The 20,979-nt window shown below is 34.8% G+C and overlaps 2 protein-coding genes across 2 annotated transcripts; both read left to right on the top strand.

Annotated features, from left to right (window-relative positions):
- The first annotated feature begins 12,783 nt into the window (after nt 1–12,783).
- Nucleotides 12,784–14,703, top strand: LOC128215355 (uncharacterized). Its single transcript, XM_052922045.1, has one exon. It carries the CDS (start codon nt 12,784–12,786, stop codon nt 14,701–14,703), a length of 1,920 nt encoding a protein of 639 aa, XP_052778005.1.
- Nucleotides 14,704–17,296: 2,593 nt separating this feature from the next.
- LOC128213139 (uncharacterized) lies at nt 17,297–20,728 on the top strand. Its single transcript, XM_052918672.1, has 2 exons — nt 17,297–18,630; nt 19,214–20,728. Exons 1-2 carry the CDS (start codon nt 18,285–18,287, stop codon nt 20,023–20,025), a joined length of 1,158 nt encoding a protein of 385 aa, XP_052774632.1. The 5' UTR covers nt 17,297–18,284; the 3' UTR covers nt 20,026–20,728.
- Nucleotides 20,729–20,979: the final 251 nt, after the last annotated feature.

The following is a 20,979-nucleotide window of genomic DNA, read 5'->3' on the forward strand; positions in this document are numbered from 1 at the left end:
TATTCTCCTTCCTTCAAACTAAAAAGTTATACATAGACACTTGTCTATTGGAAATTGTAAATATGTTTCCCTATAGGGCCTTCAGGCCGCATCTAATGAAAGAGTATGTGGCATGCAATATCAATCAGGTGAAGTCTGAATAGTATGCTCTGCTTGAAAGAAAAGGTAATACAACGTTTATGGTAAAACTTCTCTTTCAATTTGATTTTTTGAAATACTTGAATCTGTTGTTTAGCAATGTAACGGTAATAATCGATGGTGTTTATTAATTTGAACATACTGTGCATTCTAGTTTTAATTTAAAGGTATGGTTTGGCGTCGGTATAAGCACAGAAAGTCAATTACATATGTTCTATATATTATATAATTAAGTTTATCTATAAAAGTCCTTCTTCGTAAACACTATCAAATTAAGGTCAGACTACTAAAGTAAAAACATACTAGAACTCGTTCACTCTCTGCGTTATCTCCAAACCTTAAATGCTGACTCTTAAGGGATCAAAAAGTGCACGTAAGCCATGCGCACTAGCACAGACGTACTGTCTCCCCCCATTATCTTAAGACCTAGATACGTTATGACAATATAACCCTTCTAACATAAGTGGCTTGTATCAGCTATTATAATTTAAATATTGAATATATTTGTTTAAACCACAGCCTAAATAGAAATGGATCAAATTTTACTTGTCTTTGCGTCCATATGTGTTGCATCCAATGGTTTTCCGAAGGCATGTGCTGTGTTAATTGTATCATTTTGTAAACAATTTCAAACTTTTAAAATAACATTTGAAGAAACGTAATGTTTCATTTCTAAGCTAAGTGTATACCGTTGTGTTTATTTGCTTCAGGTGAACCACTTAGTTCAGACGGACGGCACGGGCCTCATTGTACACATGGACGTTATCCACGACGAGGATGAAAAAACGGTCATGGCAATCATTGGAGACGTATCCCAATACGCGATCGGAGTACATACCATTAACCTTCACGACTACAACACGGTAAGAGTCTGTTTATAGAAACGATTGTAGTTAAGTAACCGGAGAACCTTAAATCAACCTTCATTATCTCAACACGATAAATAACAATTACATGTATATTTAAAAATATTAGAGGTCTGTGTCATTAACTTAATCGTAAAGCGTCAAAAGTTGAGCAAGATTACGGGAAATGTGTCAATTCATAGGAGCCAGTTATATTGGGTAACTCTGCACTTCTTGGTTTCATTACAGGGTTATGGAGTTCTGAAAGACATTAATAGGGATATTTGCACCCTTACGAAGAGTCCCATTCCAATGCAGCCTTCCTGGAAGTATCGAATGGTAAGAAAATACTAATATTAAAATGTATTATTAAATGTGTCTGTGTTTTACGTTATGATTTTCAGTGTTTCTTATAAGTAAGAATAAACAATATAGAGTTGGCTTACAGGGAATTACGAATGAGGTCCATCACCACAAATTAATTCCACACCCTGATGCATTGAACCACTCATCCGTGGAAAAACTTGCGGGTCCCAAAATCGCTTCCTTCTGCTATGACTACACTACGTTCTATGCTGAAGTCACACCAATCGACCCGAAGTTCCATGGTATTTTTGAAATTATATTTCTTGACAGAACACCAATCAATAATGATAACGAATTACACTTTCCTTACCGGTATTTAATTTAAAGACCCTTTGATACTTTTTATCGACCGGTTCATACTACTCATGTAATGGCCCTATTAGACTTGCGTTCCAACATATTCATGTTTGTTAATGTACTTAAAGTCATATATTAATGGTTATCATTACAGGAAACCGGGAAAAAAGAGGTACTGTTCACCACTTTTGTGTATTTAAAGAGTTACTATTTTGGCATTTGTTCTATAACTACCTTTAATAGGTTTCTAAATATTAAAGTAAAGCATTGATTTAAAACAATCGACGGATAAAAGTTCGCTAATAACAAGCATCTGATTATTTACAGCATGGTGTTTCCTCTCCGCCTGCTCCAATCCAATACTTGGTTTTAACGGTACTGATATGATTGGTTGAATTTACTGTACCCATATCATTAAAAAAATAAAACAGTTCAGAATGCGTGTTCTTTTTGTTGTTGTTTTGCTGTCACAATATTGTATACTACTATGTTGATTTTATATTTTTAAAGTTGTTGCTATGCTTTTGGAAATTCATAGCCGGTACACTTACCGAAGCCCTTTGTCTTACTAAAACTTAGACTGTTTTATTTTTGAAATCACCAAATGGCGACCCTTTTATTTTCTAAAATCAAATACTCATTATATACATGACAGATATAGAACGAGAAAATCATGATATACAACTATTTCATCGTAAAACATTGCTTATGTATGAAATAAATATAACAAAAAATAACAAAGTATTTTTAGATGATTTACTCTCAGTGCCAAATCTTCCACTTAGCCCTGATTGAAAGTGCTGAATATCATATGTGTACAGAAAGAAAGCAATTCAGGATTGGTGTAGATATACATTTGACATTTCAATAAAGAGGTGAACTGCATCAAAGAATGTCTTAATTTGATCTTTTATCAGGAACCAGAAACATTGTCAATGTGTTGAGCTTCAACTTGGAGACTATTCCATGCTGAAATTGTCGAAGAAACGAATGAATTCATATATGGTGACTTATGAGTTCGAAGGCTAGAAATATTGGATGAGTTTCAATGTGCTCTTGTTACGGCTTTACCCTGTGTCTATCAGGAGAGATACCCTTTTTTATTTTGTAAAAAAGTAAAACTTGTGTTTTTCTTGCCTTGTATCTAAGCCCTCATAGTCAGATTCAATGTGAAGCTGAAGCAGAGTAACAGGGCGAGTACAACCAGTATCAATACGTTTGTTTTGAAATTTGATCTTCTTTCATATTGTGCATAATTATTCCAGATGAGGTCCGCATGCACCAAAATTGGCCTAATGAAAGAAAGATAAATAACCTTCAGAGACCTCTCATCCAATTAATATCTTCCATATATTTAATATGCCTTCGTCAGAATAGAAAATACCCAGGTTTTGGTCAGATTCAAATTTTAGTTTTGTTTAGTTTAATGAATGGATTTGTTCCTTTTCCGATATATGATCATTGATTAAGATTTATTAGGATTGAATTTTACAAACAACTTATCAGCCCATATAGATATTTTGTTGATGTGTGTCCGTAGTTTATCAATCAGTGTCTCGGAGTCTACTATAACAAGTATACGATACTTGTATAATATAAGCAAATAAGTCGATATTTTAATCTATCTCGTTTGCTATATCAATAATGTAAAGAAGAATCAAAAGATGAATCAAAATTGAGCCTAATTTCTAAGGAGTTGGATACCAAAACAGTAAACAACCACACAGACCTGCTCTTTCGAGTTTATTAAGTAGACCACGATGCCAAACTATTTCAAATGCTTTACTTATATCCAAAAAAGGCAACTCGTATTTGAAGACCATTGTTGAGAGCTTCACAGAAACTATTATAAAGGTATTAAAGAGGCTCTGAAATCAAGTATTTTGAATGAAATCAAGGCTGAAATCAGAAACTCTATTGAGAAAGAAACAGCAAATCTCCAAAGTAAGGTCACCTCCCTTGAATCAGAAAATTCAAAACTCAGAGAAGAACTTAAAGAAGCCAAGCTGGAGCAGGACGAATTAAACCAGTATGGCAGACGGATGTGCCTGGACATTGCTAATGTCCCTGGAGACAAACCAGATGAAAGTGCCGAGATCCTAGAAAAGAAGATATTAAATGAAGCACAGAGAGCTGGCATTGAACTCACAAGTGCTGACATTGACAAATGTCATAGAAAGGGTCGATATGTTGACATGGGTCACAGAAAAGTAATCATTAAGTTTACCAATTCAAAAGCTAGGGACCGGATGTACTGGAACAGAAAGAGACTGGCCGATGGGTTATTTGTCCAGGAAAATCTAACCCCATACCGAGAATACCTGGGCTTCCGTTGCAGACAGCTGAAAAGAGCGAACAAAGTGACAAAGACTTGGGTTTCAGGCTGCCGTGTGTTCGCTCAGCTCCATGGTGAAGACAAAGGTCGTCAGATCAAGCACCTTGATGACATTCTGCAGATATCCGGCGAGCAACAAGTGTAACTGGTGTAACCAGTGTTACTGTGTTTTGTGAGTCTGGGAGTCTAGTGCTGCTAAAACTGTTAATATATAGTTAATGTATAACCGAATTAAAATGCCAACTATTTACTTACTAATACGAAAGATAACTTACCATAGTCAAATCCGATGTTATATCCTGCTTTTTTGTTTTTGTTTTAATTGTTGCAAAGCATTACTGAATATCGTTAGTAAATATATCCAGTAACTACACTGTAGTACACTTAAACTACTAATCTACTTTAATTAAGATGTCAAATTTTGCACAACTGTCTTGAATTTGTCTCAAATTTATCAATGTTCGTTTTTTTACAAATAAAAACTAAAATAGCATACACTCTCATGAACATGTACATACATTTACTTCATTGAATAAGTCCTCGTTGTATATAGTTCACTTATGTCCACATTAGCATTATCTCTAGATGTGTTTGTACATGTCCACGGTTACGATAGTTATTATCCATGTATTATGACTGTTCTTCAATTATGCACATACATATGTTCGTATGTGTTACACTTCTGTTTTTGACATTTCATTTGACTCTCTATAGCAACTAAGTATTCCTAATAATTATTTTTGAAAACTATTGAAATGTATGTTTAAAGTTATTCCGATAATGTAACAAAACGTGTATATCCAAATGGTCAAACTTTTGTGTAAATGAAATAATACTTGACAAATACCAACATGAGAAACACGAGATAATGGTCATTATGATATTGACAGTCGATTAAGGCCATTACACGTTTTATTAGGTTGTTAAAGGGTCCTAGTGATCCCTGATGATACTAGACATATTGAAATAAAATAAGTTTTTTTTCTTAAATTAAAATAAAATTAGTGTACGTATTGGGAAATAATATCTGCATGTTTAAGTTTATATATATGATTGTATCTGCTAGTTGCGGCTACCATCTATTAAATATTGATTATGACACATATCTAAATTACATTGTTAATATGTATGGCCTAACACAGTTTTATATTTTGTCCTAATCCTATTGTTAAACGACCATCGATAGTCATCGTCTTATCAACATTACATGAGTGTATACTTATTTTAACGCATTGCTGAATAATTATTTAAAGTTTTTATTACCGTAAATGTATAACTACTTGTCCCATCTGAACGTAGTTGATTTTTTTTACAGTTCTTCAACATATGTTTTACTTATTTCTCTTTCCCTTTTTGTCTCATTACTTAGCCACACCCCAGGAAACCCTTAATATGCTTATATTTGTTTCTCTTTTGCTCCGATCGCAGGTTGTACATGTTTGTGTGTATGTTGTATTGTATCCGCATAGGTGATTGATCTTCAAGCATATAGATCTGCGATCGGACATTTTTATTGTAAAACACAGCGCTTTCCAACGACTTCAAGTATACGAGTACATTCGCTGGGTAGCCTTGTTCTGAAACTTATATTTTATATATTATTCATAAAACAACTCCTGAGCACCTGGCTGCATATACAGGCCGTTAATATTCCCGCGTCCTTTTCAGGCATATTTGCTTTGTTTGGCACGTTGTCAATAGTAACTCGTTTTGATAACGATTTTGCGGATATGATGTATTTAAACGACCCTCTTTGCGTTTTGGTTTTGTCTGTTTCAACTGCATTATACAGGCTGCTTATTATATCTGGTGATATTGAACAAAACCCCGGTCCAGGAGACACAAACAATTTCAGCTTCTCACTTTTTCATCAAAATATCCGTAGTATACGTAATAAAATCGATTATGTCAGGGACAATCTGTCAGATTTTAACATACTTTGCTTTACGGAAACGCATTTATCACACGAAATTCTAAACGAAGATATTGCTCTCGAAGGATTTGATACTGTTTTTCGAAAAGACTGTTCATCGTACTCTGGCGGTCTTCTCATCTATACGTCATCGGTCTACAGACCGAAACGATTATTTGATATTGAAAATATTATACCAGAATCTATTTGGGTGCAAGTTTATGACAGATCAAGTAGTTATATAATTTGTAATGTATACCGCCAACCCAATACATCTGTTGAAATGTGGGAAAGATTACATTTAGGCATTGAGAAGGCTTACGAAATTTCGAACCAAATCATCATCGTAGGTGACATAAATGAAGATCAACTCAATACTTCAAATCATAAATTTAAGGATATTCTTCTTTTAAATAATTTGACAAATATAATTAATGCTCCTACGCGAGTGACAAATACCTCTGCAACACTTTTGGACCCAATCGCGATAAGCAATAACATAAAACTGCATCACGCTGGCATACTTGATTCAAATAACTCGATCAGTGATCATCTAGGTACTTTTGCATACATTGTTTTTATTTTTCCGGAAAATAATACTTACCAAAGGCGAGTCTGGAACTATAAACGCGCAGATTTTACTAAACTAAATGACCTTATTAATAATTATGATTGGTCTTCTTTACACCCGCTTGATATAAATACAGCAACACGTAAATTTACAGAAATATTCATAAACTTAGTCAAACAATGTATTCCAAATTATTTAGTTACTATACGATCCGACGACAAACCATGGTACACAAACGAGATTCGAAAGTTTTCAAGACAACGCGACAGGTTAAAGAAGGTAGCAACCGTAAGTGGTAAAACATTAGATTGGAATAAATACAAAACTTTTAGAAACAAAGTTAATAACATGAAAAAGTACGCTAAAACAATTTTTTATAACAACATTGAGGAGTCTTTAAATGATTTCAAAAACAACAATCAAAAACAATATTGGAAGACCGTAAAGCTCTTAACTAAAAGCAATACAAACTGTGACCAGAATATACCACCACTGCAAAACAATGACCAGTCATTTTCATTTACTGACACCGATAAAGCAACTACTCTTAATAATTACTTTTCGTCAATATCTACTGTTGATGATTCAACTTCTTCTCTTCCTCCATTTGCCTCTAAAACCAATTCCTCTTTTACCAATATTATTATTAATGAACAAGAAGTCACAGACATTCTTGGTATTCTGGATATAAATAAAGCAACAGGACCTGATCAAATATCTCACCGTATGTTAAAAGAAACAAAAAAATACAATTTGCAAACCACTCACAATATTATTCAACAAATCGTTAGTAGAGACCACTTTTCCTAGCGATTGGAAGTTAGCTCATGTATTGCCATTATTCAAAAAAGGTGAAAAGTATTTGCCCTCAAATTATAGACCAATTTCCCTAATTAGTTGTGTTGGCAAGGTTATGGAAAGAGTAATACACAAACATATCCATAATTATCTTATACAAAATAATCTCATATTCAAAAACCAATCAGGCTTTTTACCAGGACATTCGACAATATACCAGCTCGTAGATATGTATAATCAAATTTGTAAATCGTTTGACGATAAAAAGTCAACATGTATTGTATTCTGTGATATTAGTAAAGCATTTGATAGAGTATGGCATAAAGGTTTATTATTTAAATTAAGAAAATACGGTATCAATGGTGATGTTTTAAATTGGCTTTCAAGTTACCTTCAAGGTAGATCTCAAAGGGTTTTTGTAAAATCATCATTCTCTCAAAAAATGTCAATAAATGCTGGAGTCCCTCAAGGGTCCGTGTTAGGCCCTTTATTGTTCCTTATATATATTAACGATATAGCTGATCCGTTATTAAGTATAACACGCCTTTTCGCCGATGATAGCTCGCTAGCTGTTACTTCAACTGATGTTAATTACATTGAACGTACATTGAATCATGATCTTGATAAAATACATCGTTGGGCAGAGCAATGGCTCATAACTTTTAACTCTGCTAAAACGCAAGTTATGTTCTTCTCAAGAACCAATGATAACCGTCCAACTCTTATTTTCAATAACAGCCAACTCAACTTTGTTGAACACCATAAACATCTCGGAGTAACACTTAGTGAGAATGGAAAATGGCATGAACATATTAACTCTATAATTAATTCTGCAGGCAAAGTATTGGGCTCTATGAGACTACTTAAATATAAACTGAAGCGGAACACTATTAACCAAATATATATTTCATACCTTCGTCCAATTCTAGAATATGGGTCAATAGTCTGGGACAATTGCACTAAATATGAGAAAGACATGTTAGAAAGAATTCAGTATGAGGCGGCAAGACTAGTCACTGGACTTACTCGTTCCGTCTCTATTAACAATTTATTAAATGAAATAGGTTGGGTATCTTTAGCTGATCGAAGAAAAATGCAAAAACTAATATTGATGTATAAATATAAGGGAGGTTACTTGCCACATTATTTAATTGACGATATGCCTCAACTTGTTAGAAATAATACCCCATATAATCTTAGAAATAATGATAACCTTGAAACACTGGCAAGAAGAACTGAAATGTATTCTAATTCCACGATACCATCCTCAGCGAAATTATGGAATGATCTTAACCCAGAAATAAAAATGTCTGACACACTAGCAGCTTTTAAATATCAGCTTAAAAAGATGTACAAACCCCCAACAGTCCCAAACTACTACTATCATGGTGAGAGATTAATGCAAATTCAACACACTCGAATAAGAAACAAATGTAGCAATCTTCATGCAGATCTTTTTAACAACTTTCTACGTGACGATCCATTTTGCGAATGTGGCAATAGTTATGAAGATGCTGAACATTATTTCTTCAGATGTCCTTTATATGAAAATGCGAGATTAACTTTATTTACAAAAACTAGACCCTATCACCCTTTAAGTCCTGATAAACTCCTGAATGGTATAGACAGTTTAACTGATGACGATAATAGTAAACTCTTTCAACAAGTCCAAGCCTATATTAAACATACAGGAAGATTTCACCAGCAAACTACCTAAGCGAGTATACGAAATAGTAAATAGCCATGTGGAAGCATAAGCGCTGTAACATTTGATGTAACGCTATGTGAGGGTTGTGGTTGGGGTGTGTGCTTTTGTCTCCTTTATATGTTTTTTCTCTGTCCTTTTTTTTTCTCTCGTCAGTTTCTTTTTCTTCTTCTATATCAATTCTTCATTTTCTTGTTTGATACAATGTTGTTTTTCTTCTCCTTTTTCTAATAATATAACGAATATTACTTATACACGCAAATTCACAAATTAAATACATTATATACTTTTAGCATATTATGCATTATGCTCTTTTTAGCATATACTACTTTTCATACCAATCATCTTGTTAACTCTAACGAAACTATAAGGGGAGGGCCGTAACTAATGTTGTTGATAACTTGTGGCCCGACCCTTTTGCATACAACTTTGATAACATTTATTTCAAACTTTTCTATAAACATGTATGTAAATATTTTGACAATTGTAATAATGTTTATAACTATGCAATAAAATATTATTAAATATTAAATAAATATTATAAAGGTATGTAAGCTGGTTGACAGTAGACGAAAAAGAATGCACCTGTTACTTATGTGGTTTTAACTTTTTCACAATTTCACACCTGAAGGTTCACTCTAGGAGGGTGACTGGTAGTTTAAATTTATCGTATGATATTTGTGACTTGTTATTAGTTTTGAAACGACGCCAATAAATAAGTATTACTTTGTTATATGTGTTTTAAGTGTTCTAATACAAATAAATCACAGAAATTAATCCAAATGAAGAAGGCCATCCTTTCTTTGGGTAACATTTTGCTTTTATTTCTTTAAAGTTATTTTCTTACATATTTTATGAGAAAAGTCATGTTCGTTCACAAAAAAACGTGTATCATTTTCAGACCGTTACACTACCGCAGCGACCGCATACAAAGTGGTGGACATGTCACACAAGGACTCGGTTATCAATTATACGGATGTACTGAATGAAGACGGAAAACGCTGAAGATTACATATAAGTTAACAAATAATCCTTATCGGAGAATGAGTTAGATACAAATGATATTATGAACATATCGCCTAAACATAATAAACTAGTAATGAATGAAGTATTAAGACTTGCTTTAAAAAAAACCTGTCCAAATAAATATTTTAAACAAGTTATCGGCATTATGTTCGGAAACAACACTGACGTCATTCATATGCCAAATATACTACACATGAACACAAAACGATAACAAATTAAAGAAAAATGAAAACGTCGTCTGCCGGAGCATTGTCAAAATATGAGTGTTTGAAGAAAAAAGACAGCCAATCAAACTCAAATGGAGAAGAAAAGTGTGAAGAAATCAGAAAGTTACCTTTTTTAGTTGTTAGCCTTAGTTGTTATCCAAGGCAAAACACTTCTGTAAGCAGTAGAATTGATGACGTAATATATCACGCGGTATAAACACATCGATAATCCCTTACAATGTATTCTTCAAACACCGGTTATTTCATAGCAGCTATCTGAACATTAGTTCAAAGATTTTGAAACTTGTGCAAGAGATTTAAAGACAAATTTTGATATATGTGTCACAAGGCTTATAAACAAATAATGTTTATTTTCGGTTACCCGACCTTCCCTTTTTGTGGTCCAGACCCTTAAACCTTGTAATGCCTTGAGAAATAGTTTTAATAATTTGTTTGTTTTCTTTGTTCCTTTTTAAAAATGTGTTTTTGGCTTTTAACAATACCAGTGATGCTAATACTGATTGTATAGATTTTCTTAAGTATATAATTTATAGCTTTGGGTAACAGAAAAATCGCAGCCAACAAATTGCCTTATACAAGAAAAGATTTTCCGACCTACCTCCCCCTCTTTTTTTGGGGGGGTGGGGGGTGGGGGGGGGTTGGGGCAAGAAACCGGAAACAAACATATTATCTTATACACTTAAAATGAATTAGTATTGGACCATTTTGAGGGTGTTTACTTTGTGATCGTCTACACATTTACTCCCACTTCCATCGATCTCGTATTTTATGTAATAAATTACTACTAATAATATACGATTTGGTTAAGCATTCCATTTCGATTGCAACCAAATGGTTAAAAATGATTCCGTACAATGTATTTATTGACACCCATTATGTATAGTTTGAATACTACATCCACGTTATTACTGTAATTGAAAATATATAAAAGAATGTAATTTACATGACACCTGGACGTTTTTTCAATATATATTTAATATACATATATAAAATTATTCATTTATCATTTAAGTTGTATGTGAAATTTATTCATTTATTATGAACTAAGTTTGTTGTGTATTGTTAATACAGCATGCTATTTATTGAACGTTGTCGTTGATAACATGGTCCAATACAGTTACGTCATCCGCAACCCACGTGATGTAACTGTCTTAGAATACTACCTCATTGGCTGACACATTTGGCACTGCATAAACTGACCCAGGGTGTGCATATCGGATGATTGACAGAAGGCGGACTTTAAACGACCGCCATTTAAGGAGCCATTCACAGTGTGTGTATACCACGTGATAATTTCGTCATAAATGCTACGTTGGAAGGCAATGTTTTGCTTCGAATAAAGACTTTAAACAAAGAAAACCTTCCTATTTCTTCACCATTTTAAATGAAACATAGCGCAGTTTACGCCGCTAACGGAGCTCCGCATTCGGTCTTTTACCAGAGTTTGACTGGGAGTGTAGTTTCTTAAAACACTTTGACAAACTTTTTCACAATACGGCCGTATGATGGAGCACTGTCAAAAGATTATTTTGGAAACAGGTTTGTCGAAGTGTTTGGTGAAACTAATAAACGTTATCAAACTCCGGTAATGAAACGAAGGCGGGGCTCTTTAAGCGGCATAGACTGCCCCTTGTTTCATTTAAAATGGTGTAGTAAAAGAAAAATTATCTTTGATTTAAGTCTTCATTTTAAGCAAAATGTTGCCTTTTGACGCAGCTTATATGACGTGATTTATCACGTGGTGATTTATCACGTGGTATACACTCACTGATTCATAAGTATTAAGGATTGCCTTTCTGCAATTTTATTGGCTGAACATGTAGGTTGTATTCTAATCCATAGTGTCTGTTTGTACTCTCGGGCACTCCCAGTTCCAGTGTTTCAATATAATCGCAAGAACTTGTTTCATTTATTTTACATTTGTAAAGGAATTTATTTCATGGAATGTTTTTTTGTAAATATATATATTGAAAACTTATTTGTGTTATAAGAACACCTGTTCGTGTTCATATTTATCTGTTATTTCATTTAAACAAATTTCCAACCACTTCTGTTAAATTAATATTGTGTCAGCTAAAGAAATAGTCTATGAATATAGCAACATATTAGGATGATCAGGGTGCCTTCCTATAACGTTCATGTATATTCGGATATATACATTCTACGACTCAACTATTTTGATCTGATTTATCGATCATTAAAGACATTCGATAATTAGTATTTTACCATTTCAGATACACATGTACTTAAACAATACTAGCTTTACATGTACGTATAATGGAACAAGTAATTTAATCCTGTATAATGGTTTGTAATGCTTTAAACGGGCTTGAGTTGTAATTAATAATCAATTTCACCATTACAATATACAGGAGTTGACAGACCTCTAAAAAGTTGGTCTCTTACCCTGACATTGTGCCATTTTGTGATGTGTTCAAGTTAAACAAAGAAAACGGAATTTACAAAATATCATAAAATGGCTTTTTATATTTAATAATTTCGTTTATTTTGATTTGTTTATTAATTATTATTCTTCTACTATACGTATAAACGAACTTGTAACATGGAGAAAAAGAAAGTGTCATTCAACATACAGACTGCGGAATGTGGATGGTGCTCCGATTCTCACCCAAACGTTTCTGAGGGCAGTGCCACAAATGGTCTAAACGCAACATGGACACGGGATGCTGTTGTTTTCTGCAAAACATGTGGCACCTTTATCTGCGCGACGTGCCAACGTACTCACAGGAGACTCGTGGTAATGAAACAGCACCACGTGGTCAACCGAGATCACGTGGTTAACGATGTACATGTAAATGGAAAGTTCAAAAATGGTGTACGTGGAGGTATTTTGACTTTGAACGCAGCACAGGTTGAGGATGAAGTGGATCAGTATGAAAAAGAAAGATTAAACTTCTTAAAAGAGTTTGCTAGTAATGTTTTAGATGATAAAAGGGTTCACAGTGTCGAGGATATATATCTTGAAGAGAAAAGTGATAAAGAGGATTTAGAACCAACATATAATTTCACAGAGATGTGTCCAATCCACAATGATGAATATATCAAACATTTTTGTGAACACCACAAGCAGCTATGCTGTGATGTCTGTAAGATAAGAGACCATGGTTTTTGCACCATGAAAATAAAATTCATTCCTGAAGTAGTTGATGATGGTGAAAACAACAAAACACCTTTCAAGACTATAGATGCACAAATAAGAAACTTTAAAGAGCATGATAAAAGATTACAAGGTGACCTGAAGGAGCTAAAGAAATCTCGAGAATATTTTCTACATGATCTGAAAGAAAAGAAACGGGAATTGTTACTCTGGATCAATCAGATGGAAGTTCGAGCAATAAAGCGTCTGGAAGCTGTTTATGAGCGGTGTAAGTCAGAGATTGATAGGAAAAGAAAACAGACCAGAAAAGCTTGCGAAGAACTCAGAGCTGAGTTGTATTTTCTAAAAGAAATTCTGAAAAACTCAATGAATGATAGTATTTACAAGTTTGTCAAGATCAAGCAAGCAGAAATTAAAACAGAAAAGTTGAAGAAAATGAAAGAAACAAGGCAGTTCACAACTAGCAGATTCAGACTCGGGGTTAATGATGATATTGAAAAGACTCAGCAGTTGGCAGATCAGTTGTATGAAATAAAGATTGAAAAGAAAGGCGAAGTGAAGTACAACATAAGGTTGAAGGAAGACAAATATATGCCAAACATAACTGGATGTTCTTTCATGCCGTCGGGAGATTTGGCACTTTCAGACCGCAGTAATGCAAAGGTCAAGGTATTTGATTCCCAATTCAAGTTAATGTCTCAGTTAGTTCTACCAGAAGGGGTCTATGACTTGACCAGCATTAGTGAAAATGCTCTTGCCGTGACTAGTCTATTGAAGGGAGTTATAAACATCGTTGAAGTCAAACCTGAACCATCTGTTATGAAGACAATAAAGACTGGAAATGGATCATGCTGGGGAGTGAATCATCATGATGGAATATTTGTTGTCAACATTTCGGTAAAGGACAATTCGTACATTCGAGCAGTGGACCTTGACTCAACCGTCATCTTTCAAGTAGAGTCCAAGCGAACCTTCTACAATGAAATTTCTCCGAGCGTTGATGGAAGCGAGCTTGTTATTCTTGTAGCAACGTCTTTCACTGAAGGCCAGGAGACCGGTGAAATGTCGGTTATTGACGAATACCGGGACGCGCGTCGGAGCGACATAGTGGTGCGTGAGTACAACTTCCTGAAGAACCTTCACACGCGCGGTGTGACGTCAGACGGTCATGGAAACGCTGTCATCTGTTGCAGGGACGTAGATCAAGTGTATACAGTGGCAAAGGATGGCAGTGCCGTTGAACTTTTGCTATCAGAAATGGATGGTCTGAAGGCGCCACAAGCCATCTGTTACAATGCAGACAGGAGCAAGCTTGTAGTTACGTCAGATAACTCGGAATTTATACAGATGTTTGAGTTTGAATAGTGCGTTGGTGATAAATTATTTGTATCTATTATAACATCATAACACCCATTTTTAGCCACTGAAATCGCCTATCGGCCTTAAAGGGACTAGACTCTTGAAGTAAGTTAGAATATATTGTGTAAAATCTACATGACTAAGAAATGCTCGCTCTTCTAAGTCATAAATATTTTACACAACTTGCTCTATAACTTCTATAAATATCCATCTAGGAAGCCAAAATGCACGTTTAGGGATTTGTTGTATAGTTAGTCTGGCATTTTTTGTATCTTTTAGTGGTTTTTATGCATTTAAGAGCAACTATTGGAAAAGGTTTTACAGTAATTTATAAAATAAAGGAAACTGTTTCGGATTTAATAAATATGGTATATTCTGATCAGTGTTTTAAATGGTGTGCGCAGTATGAGTAGAGTGATACCGAAGTAAACAAACTGTCGATTAATATGGAACACCTCGGCCATTTTGCATAGAAAACAACCTCGTACGTATATGGACGGCTTACAATGACGGAAATATTAACATTTAACTACACCGCATGTAGATCGCTATTTTAAAATAGCAGTTAAACCTAAGAAGTTTAGTCTTGGGAATCTAAATTATGTATGCAATAATACACTTCAATGGCAATCATTTTAACTTTAGTAATACACATTACACGTTAAAACACTGCAATTAGCGAATATTCTTATTTATATTTTCACGCACTACTTTTACTGATGTACCGGCATACATCCGGGGCTGTTTTCGATGGAAAATGGCCGAGATGTCCCGATTGCTGTCGATTATGTTATTGTTAATTTTATTTCAGTGTTCTCTTACGTCATTTATCTCAGGTATTGATTATTGACAATGCCTTCATTATGTCCAAGAGGTTTGTCTTTTGAGTAATAAACTGGATTTGTGTTTTACGCACGCTTTTATAGACGGTATTGAGTATTTATCTATCTCCAGACGTACTACTGAAATGTTTTATGCTGGATTGGGCATCCCGCCTTTCTAATAGGTTTCTTTTGCTCATATTCTGTTTGGCAAATTGAGAAGGATTTTTTTTATTCGAGACTACGGATGGCAGTACCGGTTACTGATGGTGACAAGAAGTTTTCTTTCTGTAGTTTTCATTATATAGTATTGATATATTGATATATAATATAATAAGGAGAAAAAAAAATTGTTTGTTTCCACTAACCCGACCGCCCTAATTTTTCGTCCCGACTCTACATTATTTTGATTATTGTGTAAGTAAAAAATTCTATAATAGTAATATAATAGGGTTATTAGTACTGCGTTTTGATCCGGGAGGTTGTATTGCGTGTGGATTTATGATGGGTATATAATAAACCCTGATATAAGTCGCTTTGGTACAGAATCGCAGTTAAAAATGGAAGAAAATAAAGTTATGCCTGTCTACCTATCCAATAGTTTTTGAAGATATATTAGTGGAAACAAAGACAAAAATGTTAGCCTTCTTCCTGGCCGATACTTCCACCAAAGTCGGATACTGCAACCTATTTCAATACCTTGCCTTATGGCATAAATATTCTTTTAAAAGCTGCACTCTCACAGATTGACAGTTTTGACATTTTTATGTTGGCTCGAACTCCCAGGGACCGGCGAAAACACCTCGAGCCTCAGGAAGTTCGAGCCAAGCGGGAATGATTTAATTTAGTAGAAAGATATCGGTCATTAATATCCAGAGCCATCGAGGATATCGAGCCAAGCGAGTTCGAGCCAACGGGGTTCGCCCGTATAAAGAAAAAATATATGCAAACTGAAACAATGTATGTATAATTTATATTTGTTAGTTTCTATAACGTTATCAGCAAGTAGATACCTTTCAAACGATCCAAATATTGTATGGGGTCACCGCATCAACTTTTACAGAACAGAACATAATATAATATATATTTAAGTTAAAGCTGCACTTTCACAGATTTACCTTTTTCACAACTTTTTTACTTATTGTTTTGTAATAAGCCAATGTTTGCGTAAATGTCGAAAAACCAGTGATACAAGACTGCTGACAAAATATCAGATCGCAGTTTTACATATTTACGTTCGAAAATTGATATTTAATGGTTAAAAGCGTTACTAACGGTTCAAGAAAAATGAGTTTTTCGGCATTTTTTTGAAACAATTGAGATATGTTCTATTGTGAGTCATCTTATATCACTGAAATTGAGGCAATGATACCAAAATGAGCTGGTTCTGAGACAAAAACTAAAAACAATGTCAAAACTGTCTATATGCGATAGAGCAGCTTTAAGCATTTAAAGCTCACCGTTATAAACACAAAAAAAAGAAGAAAAAGCATGCATGGATATTATATGTTATGCATATGGATTTTTATAGAATAGTAATGTATTTAAGTTATATAATATAAAAAGAAAACAACTTTAACAAACAAAAAGCATCAACAACAACAACACTAACAACAACAAAAAAAACATCAATACCAAACAAATGCAAAATCAATATTTAGCATTAAAGTTACTGGCATTATCAGATTATCAGCGCATGTGTGGGCCGGATACCTTAAGATGAACTATGAAAAGCAGTTTGAGTCACTATCGATCATCTTGGGTTACTGATGGTGGCTTAAAGCGGTGTCAGGTTTATCGAGTCATCTTTAAACAGACGATAGAAAGTTTAATACAAGTTGAAGTGAATAATATGGTCTTTGCTTGTATTCAAATTAACTGCTAATTTGTTCGTTGGTGTTTTGAATAACGCTAGTTTGTGCATGTATTCGGAGTTTTAAAAGAAAAAAATATTATATGACAGTGCGTTTACATGTACTTGGATGGAGTAGAAAAAGGACGTGTTAACTTGTAAACGACTCGAGTACATACTTACTCTAATAGCTGATGTGAACTATGATTTAACATAAGTTTAAGTCTGTGCTGTCAATATACTCAAATTAAGACGCATGCAGTAAATTGCCTGAAAATAAAGCTTTTAATTTTATTGTGGTTGATGATTAATTGAATCACGTAAACTATTCATATTCTATTCGTTGATGTACTTTGTGTGGGAACGCTTTTAAAAGCCAGTCATGCATTTAACCATTCCATTTCAAAACATACATTGATGTTAAAGTGAAATGAAATTGAATATAAGGTTTTGGATTTAGCAAATAAGAGCTGTAAGCAAATGATATTGCAAATATCAATAAATGACAGGAGACTTCGATTACTGTGAATGAGCAATTGATTGAATGGTTAGATATCGATTTGCGCATCTATGGACTTACGATTTCTTAAATGTATGTTTATGAATACCATTTAATCTTCAATATTGTGTCGGTAGCTTTGGAAAGTCTAAGTGATACTGTACTCTAGGTTATGACATGATTTTTTTTTTCAAATAATTTGATATCAACTTTCTAATAAAACACAGAATAAGCAGATTTACTAAGACAAATGCGGACGGATTTATTGAAGTGCTTCCTGAAATGAATTCACTTTTTAAACTTTAGACAAGATCTGAACATGAGACTTATATGTCATTACGCGTTGCATGTTACTAAATAAAATGTTGGATTGTAGTGAGTGTTAAAAGGGTACATTTTTCATTACCCTAAAAAAATGGCGGCGAATAACTTTCATCCCGTTAACATTCCAAAACCTGAAACAAACTTAATCTGGTCAGATCGTTCACTCAACCTCATCGACCTTCTAAAGGAGATACAACTTCCGGCCGTGGTCAAAATGAACGCAGACGAGAAGTCTGTCGCAGCCGGCGGCGGCGGTGGTGGTCTCCGGAAGGACGCCAGCGCCATGTTAAAACAGCCGATGCTGCTGTTTCAAGAGTCCAAAGGTTTCAAGGTGGTGGCCCGCAACGTCTCTAGTCTCGTTGCAGTAAAGACGTCACGTGATGGCGTCCAGTACAAAGAGGGCGGCTCAGTGATTGTACTTCCGGTCGACTACCCAGGTTTATTTCGTTGTCATTTAAAACATTTCATTACGTGTTTTAATTTACTTTTTGATTCGTCAGGCTTAATGTGACGAAGACGATAGATGATGATGATGATGATGATGATGATGATGATGATGATGATGATGATGATGATGATGATGATGATGATGATATTAACTGCACACACATCTCTAGTGATTGAAGTTATACACTAGCGCTTTAGTTCATGGTATAAAATCAGTCACGATATTAATGGTTGGAGTAACTTTTTAGTACCATGTTGTCGATGACAACATTCAATAACTAAAGTGCGTTTGTGAATTATCCGCAAATTTGTTATAGCACGGTTAAGCTCCGCCTACGCGTTTCTGTTCCGGTATTGGAGTTAATACATAGACGAAACTATGATAACTCTCTGCAACACGGTAAACGTGAGCCAGTCTTTAGTCATTCTTTATACACATTTGCGTTATGCAGTCGGTTTTGATATAGGGCAGTACCACTTTTTTAATATATAACTGGTTTATTGCAATGGCTGCTAAATATTTATCATTGAATAGGGTCAACTAAATGAACTATTTCATTCTTGACCTTTCAGGTTGGTTCCGTATTCTGGAGGAGGACACAGTCCCTATTCTCAACATGGCCACCCTGGCGCGCGTCATGCCCGCCTCCTTTCTGTCCACCCGCCGAATCCCCGGATTCTCGCTCCTCGACCCACTGAACCGGAAGGACATAATGTACGAGAAACTCGAGTTTCCGCCCGGAGTTTTCACGCTTCATAGCGTTTTTGAGGACTATGTGAAATATACTGGCGAAAAGAACGCTGTAAAACGGAAGTTGTTGAGGTGTGTAGTCTGCGTCACAAGTGACGGTTTGGACGTTCTTGTTCCGTTTGACGTTCAAGGAGAGTTTTATGTTGTAGAGCATAAGAAACCAATGAGTAAAAGCGTCAAAGCGGACAAAAACTCCTGCGCGTACACATTGAAACAGCTGGTAGCGATGGGAGTATTTACTAGACCACTAGTTCTGAAGTTGTTAATAGGAGAGCCGCCATCAAAACCATGTGGATTTACTGGCGTCATGAAGGTGTTTGACATCATCAAAGATTGGACCGTTATCGCTCAAACACTTGACGGGAAACGGAAATTACTAGAACTTCCGGTTTTACCCTTCCCAGAATTCATTCCGTCCACAAACGGAAAAGATCTACTAGAATCTGGTACCCTGCGAGCTGAACTGTCTCATCTGCGAAGCGGGGCAGCTGACAAATACGCAAAAGAGGTTAAAGTTCGGACAAGTTTTAACCTAAAGGGACAGGAACAGTCGAGCGAAAATGATGACAAAACAAAACAACTCGCTCCATTGACAGATAAAAAAGCTTTGCCAATGTTTGATCGCAAACTGTAACTTGTTTATTTACGGAATAGGTGCGTTGAATATGATTTAAAGAGTCTTAAGCGCGTTTTTTTTCCAGGATTTGTTCGCAAATGTTGTCGACAAAGGAATTCGTTGACCCTAGTAACGGTATAGTTACTACTGAACCTAGGTTTTAAGATGGTCCAAATAAGGTCCTGGGCCCGATCCTTCCCAGTTTACGCTTCAAAAATGCACTCTTATTCTCAAATAAGATATACAATAATTAAAACAAATGTTTGAAATTACTGAAAAGAATGGACAAATATCGAAAACAATGATTCTTATGAAGGGTTGCGTGTTTAAATTGAAAGAAATTTGCAGAAAACATAGCGTTTCTACCTTATGAGTTGATAGCTGATCACTGTAAATCTTTTAGCACTCACCAATCATTTAATATTTGTGCGTTTTCAGCTATTAAATACACGGTTACCATTTTGTTATCGGCAGTTCGAATTATCCGTTAATACATTATTTAGTAACTAGTTAAAGGTTTATTACCCAAAATTAATGTTTGTTTTACAAGTGTATGTATTTATTTGAAATACGAGTGTCGTTGTAAAAATAATGTTATAAGGACACGAAATGTCTGAATTTAGGAAATTGACTCAAGATAGATTTGGTATGCTTTATGCTTTTGACTGTAAAGATCGCATTGATAGAAAATGTTTTAATAATAAATCTCCAAGTACGTTTATTATGAGAGTACAAACTGTATGTGCGACACTATTTCCCATGATGTTCTTAAACTCCTAGGAGTTTGATTAAATTCCCATTATAGTTTAATAGTAATGCTACATAACCGAATCGTTGACCTGTATGTGCAGGGCTGTCTTTCTGCATTTGGCAAAACGGGACGGGGCACTGCAGAAGGAGAATTTAGCGGGGGGGGGGGGGTCTATTAAGGGGAATTTTACCAATTGACAGCAACAAAACAAAAACATTTTA

The sequence above is a fragment of the Mya arenaria genome, chromosome 13 (genome assembly GCF_026914265.1).
Source record: "Mya arenaria isolate MELC-2E11 chromosome 13, ASM2691426v1".
Taxonomy (NCBI): Eukaryota; Metazoa; Mollusca; class Bivalvia; order Myida; family Myidae; genus Mya; species Mya arenaria.

Coding starts and splice junctions, on each gene's coding strand:
- LOC128215355 (XM_052922045.1), top strand. CDS start 12,784: ATGGAGAAAAAGAAAGTGTCATTCAACATACAGACTGCGGAATGTGGA.
- LOC128213139 (XM_052918672.1), top strand. CDS start 18,285: ATGGCGGCGAATAACTTTCATCCCGTTAACATTCCAAAACCTGAAACA. Junction 18,631..19,213: donor ACTTCCGGTCGACTACCCAG/GTTTATTTCGTT, acceptor TTGACCTTTCAG/GTTGGTTCCGTATTCTGGAG.